We start from the raw sequence: 9,308 nt of genomic DNA on the forward strand, positions 1-9,308 counted from the left end.
ACATACACAACTATGGCAGTGAAGCATCAGCGCCAACACTGATGTTGCTGTCTCTGATGATTTGATGGTCTTGGATTCGAACCATTCACTTCGCTATCAGTAGCTTCACAACCTAACCACTGGCTTGACCTCAAATCATGTGTTTGTGGGAGATCATTGTGCGTATCAAAGGCTGCACGAAACTTGTATAGATGCAACCGTCTCTGGATGGCGTCTGAAGTGCCAAATCGATTTGAAAATGTAGCTGGAGAATAACCGGCTTGGCTGCGATACTATCCGATCAGTTGCAAATTCACCCATCGACCAGAAGAACAGGTGTTCACTGGGATTCGGATAAGCAGCGTTAGTTGCCTAAATCACAGCGTAAAACTACTGCTGTTGCAGCTCCCACCACACACCAAGCGTGTTGAGGCTAAACATACACAACGATAGAAATTTATGGGCTCTCGATAAAAGTACTCACAGAGACCGGCAAACTTTTCACTTGTATGCATGGCAATCTAGTTGAATTTACCATTTGGCCAGACATCTTGAGCTTTCAATATATGCGGCTTGGGGCGGAGCAGAATATAACATCTGCCTTGATCGATCCCTTCAAGTAGATTATTGTGCCATTCCGCATGGTACCGCTTAGCGGAGTTTTTCTGCCACAACAAAGCAAAACACCAAAGGCATGCGGTGTAAGGTAGAAGGTAACCACTGGCATCATTGAACGTCAGAAACATACTCACTGATCGTCCGTGCGGATATCTACTCGCTTCGACCACTTCCGCTGCTGCTGAGTTAGGTCGACAGAGCTTGAGTGTCCTGATCAACCATCCATTTTCTTGAGTATAGCCCCTGTGATCAATTATGCTGCCAAGCTGCCTTTCGTGCGCACAGTTATGGACTTACTGTGTACGACAGATATATAAAGCCCAATCCTCATCCGTTGATTTCAGTGGCGGATCGAGCATTGGTATACAGCACAGAGTATCACAGCTTTCGCGCTTGATAATACGTTCGGTTGCACCTTGCCTTGAGCTGAATCGGTTACCTGTTTGGCTGCGACAGTTTCCGAAACAGTAGACTGTCTGGCCTTTGCGACAATTCCATTTAGAGCTTTCTGTGAAGCAAGCAGACCACGTAACCTGTACCCTTAAACTACGGGCCCCGCAGTAAACCAACATCTGCCTAGCATATGCTTCAAGCAATCGTTCCAACTTAGATTGTCGTACAATTCTTCCTCAAAACTTTGCCTTAATCATTGACGTCGTGTCGCTGCTGGGCGCAAACCGGATGCAGTTGCTAAGACATTGTAAGTTCGACTGATGCATAAAACAAACGATGACACAAAGATAGTGCTTAGCATTTGGTCCCAGAAAAAAACGGATCAGCGAGATACTTTTTGGCTTTCGGAGTGCCCTGTTTGTATCAGTATTCCGTCAGCTATGGTGTACATAGTTGCCGAATTCTCGAGGATGTTGGACTTGGGACGCACATTCCTGCAGAACGGATATCCTGAAAGGTTCGTACTCAGGCATATGGAATCTCCGTTAAGCTCAAACCTACACAATGTTCTGTTGGGAAGAAGCTCGTCAACATGAAGCTTCCATTCAAAGGTGGCTCGGTTGCCGAACTGATCACCAGAAAGCTTAGAAACTCTGTTGATAAGACATACATGGCTACTATTCTGCGTTTGAGCTCCAACTCCAGCCCCACTATGGCTGCTATTCTGTGTTTGAGCTTCAACTCCAGCCTTATCATGAGCTTCTGCTTGAAGGACAAATTGCCAAGCTCTACCACCAGATTTTGTGTGTACTCGTCTGCATGCTTGCGCCGAGCATCATACGTTGGTCGGGCATAATGCGGGCTCACAATCCCGTATCTCTGAGTGATCGTTGGAAGGAACCAGGCTCAAGTGCGATTGCATTACATTTGGCCCGAAACCAATCATGTCATCGACAAAGAGCAAGCCTTCACTATCGTACACCGGGTACCTCTGAACCGATCACGACTGGTACGATCCAGACTGCTGGATCCACAACTTTGCGTCCAAAAGAAACTTACGCGACCTCTGGACTTGAACTGGCCTGCGAAAAATCCGGTCCCACAAGCCTGTTTGACATTGACGTCACTTGCCTGATTCCGTGACCCATTGACCTACCCCTCATTCAACCCCCTTCCATTGATTTCTATTTCTCTAGTGTATGTGCCCCGATTTTAACCTTCTCACGTGATTTCTGGTACCGTATAAATTTGTAATTTGTATTAATCAAGAGGAACAACCACAGAAAACAAGCCTTGTTCGCTACCTTCATTGTTCTTTCACAGGTATATTCAGTCACTTGAGATGATTCGATGACAGGGATCAAACGGAGCAGAATTAGGATACAAAACTCGATTGGTTACGTGGCATGACTGCGAGCGTAATACCTGCAGGTCCTGTAGTAGTGTCCAGATAGGAAGCCACTGTTGGTAGGCCAGTATCTCGCTGGTCCTTCAAGTGAACAACAGTGTGTTGAGCCAGTGGAATTTTCGGAGGCGCGTTAGGACGATGTGGCCGGAGACACAGAAGCTACGACTGCCGGCACATATAGGTGATATTAGTACCTCTCCAGAGCGAAACATTAATTCGTTCATTCCAAAGTTAATGTATCAAGATTACCTTTCAGAAAGAAATCCTCACAAACAAAAGTATCTTCCTCGTGTCGAGATGCTCATTGTTGAATGCCTCTCACAGAGAAGGACGCACATGAAAGATAAAAAGTACTTGTGCAAATAGTACGTGCTATGAGTTGCTTTCCTTAGTCGAATTCACCAGATGCCATCGATATAACAGTTTAACAACAACATAACCTGAATGTGCAATTGGACAGATGAACGCGACTTCGGGGTCTGAGACAGAGAGTACGTGCTATGAGTTGCTTTCCTTAGTCAAATTCACCAGATGCCATCGATATAATAGTCTAACAACAACATAACCTGAATGTATAATTGGTCAGATGGACGCGACTTCGGGGTCTGCGACAGACTTTCTTCCGAAGTGATCACTGGATGAAGGCAATATCCGTATGTGAATCAGTTTTAGCGAGCTGCACCAACCCAGGCCGGGTAGGTGCGGAGTTGAACAAAAAAACAGAGACCCCGTTCAGTACGCCTCCCCTTTCTCAAGGGGCTGGTTTTGCAAAATCCGGTGGAATTATGATGAATGTACATATCACGCTATGAGGACTCTAGTAAGATGACCACAGCTTCGAAAGCTTTTTATATTGGTGACCTCACTTCATACGCTAGAGTCGCGTCATGGAAAACGAATCCGTTTGTGGAGTAACATATCGGTCTGTGTTCAGTGACTGTAATCATCGATTCGAACAGTGTATACCATAATGTGACAGAAATGAGAAACATCTGTTGAACATCCCAAAACCTCAGACAGTGCTACAGATCCAACATACTTGTCCAGTGTATGAAGATTACCAGTCCAAATACAGCGTCAAGGAACGTCAAGATACGGTCAGTGAAAATTAAGTGCCATAAAGTTGCTGGGATACCAATTTGTAGCGTTCTATGCAGTTCAAAACGGAGTAAATTGCTCTAGAAATTCGGGCTACAAGCTGCAATGCCCCGCCGAATGTCTTCTTGTGATGTACAGTTGGATTTTACATTTAAAAAGTTAAAAAAGGCAGGTAAACAGAAAAGGAAGGAACAACACAGGGTATCCATCGGAAAAAATATACCACACGATGGAGCGATTACGATCGGTCTTATGGGCATTGACTCTACACCGGAAACACCATTAAGAGAAATCGACATTTTTAGGTAGCCAATCTGGTAAAGACCACTTTCCCGGGCATAAGCCGGAAACGAATGAGAACAAAAAAACCAACCACCTATGAGCTACCAAAGTACAACTACCTGTGCCTCTATTTCGGCGAGAACGGATTGACGCAGAAGTGTCGGCTAATTCAGTAGCGCTCCGTCAGTTGCATGGGTTGGAAACCAACTGATTAGCGCTTATCTAAAAGTACGCAAGTCATTTCCAAGGATTCCTCAGTCAATTATCAAGGCATATGAAAACTAGCAACTGAAAATGTCCGGACTCGTTAGGGCAATGATAGTACGGTCTGTTTCTCACACTACGGGGGCACATCGTGTCCTTAAACAAGGACATATGTGTGACCTCATACTAGCTTCTTTACTATATTTCACTTCAGTGAAATAAACTAGGTCAAATCGAACAAATTAGTGTTTGAACGATATCCACTGAGACCAAAGACACATAGTTACTCGACGATTTGAGGCAAGGACGACGATTGTCCCCCGCGAATGATCGTTAATGGTCGGGAAACTGTACCGTAATGCCGATGCTGACGGGATACTAAGTGACACAAACCCACTTTCGACTGAAAAGCCTAAGGTGAATGGCAGGATATCGGTAACTAGTTCGACGGAGTGAACCTAGACGCCTGGACTGCTCTTCAAATGACGGTTATTGCACGTAATGAGTGCAGTAGGTGCGACTAGCCAAAGTGAAACTGAAATGAGTAGTGCACGTGCATGTGGCATGAACGAAAGAACACTTCTAATGAAGGACTCGCTTACCGAAAAACGGGCGCTCTGCCGACTGAATGACCGCTCTTACGTTTGCGCACTGGAATTTTTCCCAACTCACATTGCTGCGCACAGTCACACATCGCCCTTTTTGTGCATATCAGACAACGTATTGTAAATTGTTCTACTACTGTCGTTACTCTCACTCGTTTAAATGATAACTGCGAGACTTTTGAGCAAATTTAAATATTCCCATTGACCCATATAGTTAGTAGTGGGTCATGTTTTTGAGGTATGACTGAACCAGCTCGACTGGTATGTCGATCCAGCGTCCACTAGACAACTTCCCGGCTATTGTATGAAGTACTTCAGTGTAGGAAATACGATACTTCCACTGATATGTAAAAATCGTTCAGCTGTAGCACCCTTTCGGTGCCTAGCTGCCATGCCACACGAAGGAGGCACGGGGGCTGGGATACTGCCAAGTTGCCCAAGCCTAGACAGGGGAAGTCGAGAGGCAGAGGTCGGGTTCGAACCACGGACCTTCCGGTCAGTAAATTCGCGCTCTAACCACTTGAGCCATCTCGCTCCCGCACGAAAGGTGAGATACTGCCAGGAGCCCGGTGGGAGCAGCCGAGATGCAGAGGTGGGGTACCTTCCGGTCAGTAAGTTCGCGCTTTAACCACTAAGCTATCTCGAGCTCAACTCTGATACACCTGGTATGAGGGGACATGAAATTCACTCAACCGTATTCGCGACTCTCTCATCTCAATTGGCTATAGCTGTCTAGTATTGATTATGTTAGCGCATCTTACGTGCCAGTTCAAGTAACGGACCGCCATTTGAAGTTTTCTACCTCTTATACGCAAATGTTTTTGCTGGAAGTATGCCATTCCTCGCGGACCTTTTCACTCCACAGGCGAGTTGAGAGCAAGACTCAGATAAGCCAACCAACAGTGAAACAATCTCACTGCATACACCAGTGTAAAGAATGAAATGTGACTATCAAGCCGGCTGGAAATGTTAACGATTAGTCAGTAATACTTGCCAAACGGTGCAGTTGAACACGTGGCAACCGATGAATGGTAGACAATATATCATAAATCACTATTACCTTAATTTCCAGAACCAACTCAATGGTATGAACAAAAAGCAAATATGTTCCTTGCTTGTAATGCATATTATCAATATACGGATGACAAGCACAAATCAAATTAAAGATAGTGATCATCCATATATCAATAGGAATAGTACTTTAATGATAACAATAATATGGAAATCATGTATATGTTGGGAGCAAGATCGAGATTACTAGTGGTGTGGAGTCTATGAAAAATTTAAGTGTCAGGTGAACGTGCCTATAAGTGGTAGTTACTAGGAGAAAATCCAAACCAACCAAAAATCGACCAATTCAAGATGGTGGTTCAGGAACCGTTGAGGCTGCCAGCCTGACTTGACGGACTATCATTCGGAGTATCATCTCCGTCCGTCACCAAAATTTCCTTTGAATTGTTCAGATGGACTTCGCGTGATTCGTTTGGATCGCTATCGTCATGCTTGGTTCCATTGAGGTTCTCTTCTTCAGAGGCACACACGTGGTTACCCGTCTCTGAGGCTGATTCCTTCGCTGTAACTGGTTCTACCCCTTCCTCTTCATCTTCTTCAGGAGGACAAGTGTCGCTGAGTCCCACGTCAGTGTACTCGCAACCCGGTCGAGTCGCGGAAAACGGTGGGGCAGGATATCGTATTAGAGAGACACCAAAACCATCGGATGAAATGGGTTTAGGACTGAAGGCAAGTTTCAGATGAAATGGGTGAACCAGTTCAGCCACGTGGATCGGACGTTGATTGGCTAGGATGAGAGCTTCTAAGGCCTCGGATAGCGTGTCCCACTCAACCAAACCTATAATACGTAAAGGGATGGAGTAGAAGTGGTACGAATGGGCGCAACTTCTTTTCATCGCAACCAGAATCACACACAAATATGGCTGGTGTATTCGCAGGATTTAGGTGTTCTGGGCCAGGCGTTCCAGCACAGAAAGCGTCAGCTAATCAAGCCGCGCTACACCGATGATCGAAATGCGGAGAAATGTAAGATGAGAAGGAATTACTGAACAAGTCCTGTGTAACCTGATAGAACAGCAAGTCAACACGGAACACTGCTGAATTACGCTGCAATTCGTGGAAAAGCAATCTCAAGCAAGCAAGTATGCGTTCACCAGAGCTAAAACAGGCGAGCTAACACAGACTACAATTCATTCTGTATGCAAAGGTTACGATAGTGGGTTGCAAGGGTTGGGGTACGCTGTCTATCTAAAAATATGACTACTTCGTCAGCGATAAATCTTGTGTTGTTTTACTCCAGGAAGACTTTGTACACCAGGGTGCCAGAAACCATATCAGTAGGACTTACAGTTGGATCTTTTCGGAAAGAAGCCAGAAACCACCTTAAACGTAGGCCACTCTTGTTGGAGCCTTTGAAGATTCTGTCGAATATTAGGACGCCAGAGAAAACATTCATCCGCTGACACTAATCGACGTAGGAGAAACTGGCGTTTGGAAAATTTTGGCTATGGGTCAGACACACAGTGCAAACGAAAAGAATCATTAGACAGAAGCAGAACCCGCGATCTATCGCTTAGGGAGCGAGTGCCTACCAAATGAGCTCGTGTGGGCGTCGACCCACATCGCACATGTGCAATTGAGTTCACATTGATTCGCCATACCTCTGTCCGGTGAATCAACACTTGCTATCTGCCAGTGTCATTAATAAGTCCTTCGTGTGACTTCCGCAGTGGACCAGACATTCATGCCGCGCGGATACCCAGAATGTAGTAATTTTAAATCAATGTAGGTGTGAATTAGAAAATCTCCAGTATGGGCAAAAACAATCTGAACGAAAAGACAGTGCCTTGGAATAGGAGTTGAACTGGCGACCTCATGTTAGCTGAGCGAATGGTCTGCCAACCGAACCTAGCGGAAGCCAACCCAAGTCGGTAGACGAGAGGTTGTGGGTTCGAGTACTGTTCAAGGACGGTGTATTTTCGTTTGGACTACGTGTGCTTAGGTCCACACCCAAGACATTGCGAACTGCGCTCTGAATCTAACCCCTCTTAGAAGCTATGAGTGCGAGACACATGTCAGCGTTCTTTGAATGGAATGAACCAAAATCGAATCAACAGCCAAACAAACCTAGCGACGTCTTCTGCCCTGCCTTTGTGTTGAATAGTACCACACGAGGTGGACACACCGCTCCAGAATCGGTGAATACACGACACATATCCTCGGGAGATATGTTGAGAGGCGCGTTGAAGAAGTGAAGCGTGCGCGATGGTTCCAGAATGCGACTCTTTGAAGCAACCACAGCATTCCGAAAACGATTGTTTGGGTCCACTGGGTGGTACGGGAGGAAGGATAAGTCAACATGGCATTTAACAAATTGGCTTAGAAGTACTTATGTGATACTGAAAAAAACGGAAACGCTGAAATGACGTATATTTCTCGGTGATGAGAGAAAACGATGTTTCCTCGGTCACTAATACCATGGTACACCTGTTCCTCTACTGGAAAGATCTATGAAAAAAGGTCTTTTCCGGAAGGGCTCAACAGTGCGAAGCCTCCTAAGGATTCAGCAAAAGCGACCTCCTCTGAATCACCATCAGCTGTAAAATCCACGTACTTGCCGTATAGTGGTTCGAGCTGCCACAGTTTTGTTCACCGGTGATTTGGGGAAACGGCGTATATAGCTGCGCATTTGAAGGGTAGATGATATAATTGATGTGTAAATACAAGGTTGTAAATGGACTCTTCATTAGGGAGATAGGGAGGGGAGTTATGCGGTGAAGGCAACAGCTTGGATGCACAAGCGCCATTGATGGCACCGCTGGGTCATATCTGGCAATCTCTTTAACCATTGATGTGTCCGAAGGTGTGCTCGGTAACCGGTTGAGAGGATATTGCAAACCGTTCTCGGCTGGTTGTGAATGTCATGCTGAAAGGGCGGAAGATAAGCACGTAGATGGCGCCATCAGAGGGATAGTAGATAGTAAGTCAGTCATTCAGCTGTAACACCCTTTCGGTCCCTAGCTACCATGCCATCCGAAGGAAGCATGAAAGCTGGGATACTGTCAGATTGTCCTAGTCTAGACAGTAGAAGTCGAGATGCAGAGATTGGGTTCGAACCACGCACCTTCCGGTCAGTAAGTTAGTGCTCTAACCACCGAGCCTTATCGTAAGACAAAATTCTGGACAGTGTTCAATGATTTAATCTTGCTACCGAGCAAGCCATTCCTTGTTGAATGTGGGATGGAAGGTTTGTAAACACTCTAACGCTTCATCGACAGAAGAGAGCCGATGTGTGAGTGTACTTGACCTTTTAAATGGATTTCTACGAAAAGGCTTGGAAAAAAGAACTCACCACCACTACATCAGCATATGTCCTAATGCGATCGGTTCGTCCAAAGATATGTATGAGTGTAAACAGAAATAAGGTTTGTTACTTTCCAGGAGACGTGCTTTGAAAATCAGAATCTGCTTATTAAAATGTACGGTTAGACACTAAATTGCGCCCACCTGTGGCTACACATGACGAGTATAATGAACAAGTAATTCAGCTATCCACACAGTTAATGAATGCATTGTCCCCGGTCGTTGCAATGATCAGGTAGACTTTGCTGACTGGAGCTTCATCCCCTAAGGTTTGATTACGTCAGAAATGGAAGCGACCAGACGATGTACAGCGGGAGAGCATTAGCCAATGCGTAGTGAGTGTGGTA

At 45.5% G+C, this 9,308-nt stretch overlaps 2 protein-coding genes across 2 annotated transcripts in view; one reads left to right on the top strand and one right to left on the bottom strand.

Moving 5' to 3' along the window:
- T265_04981 (hypothetical protein) overlaps nt 1-8,741 on the top strand; it is a gene marked incomplete at both ends in the record, with an annotated part of 11,862 nt that extends 3,121 nt beyond the window's left edge. Inside the window, 6 exon segments of the mRNA XM_009169858.1 lie at nt 1,418-1,556; nt 1,738-2,112; nt 4,898-5,198; nt 6,200-6,262; nt 8,462-8,578; nt 8,596-8,741. Coding sequence (XP_009168122.1) covers nt 1,418-1,556; nt 1,738-2,112; nt 4,898-5,198; nt 6,200-6,262; nt 8,462-8,578; nt 8,596-8,741 — 1,141 coding nt within the window.
- Nucleotides 1-9,308, bottom strand: part of T265_04980 (hypothetical protein) — a gene marked incomplete at both ends in the record, with an annotated part of 31,010 nt that overhangs the window by 15,350 nt on the left and 6,352 nt on the right. The window contains 2 exons of the mRNA XM_009169857.1: nt 5,966-6,436; nt 7,726-7,926. Of these exons, the coding sequence (XP_009168121.1) occupies nt 5,966-6,436; nt 7,726-7,926 (672 nt within the window). The remainder of the gene's footprint in view (nt 1-5,965; nt 6,437-7,725; nt 7,927-9,308) is intronic.

The sequence above is a fragment of the Opisthorchis viverrini genome (genome assembly GCF_000715545.1).
Source record: "Opisthorchis viverrini unplaced genomic scaffold opera_v5_89, whole genome shotgun sequence".
Taxonomy (NCBI): Eukaryota; Metazoa; Platyhelminthes; class Trematoda; order Opisthorchiida; family Opisthorchiidae; genus Opisthorchis; species Opisthorchis viverrini.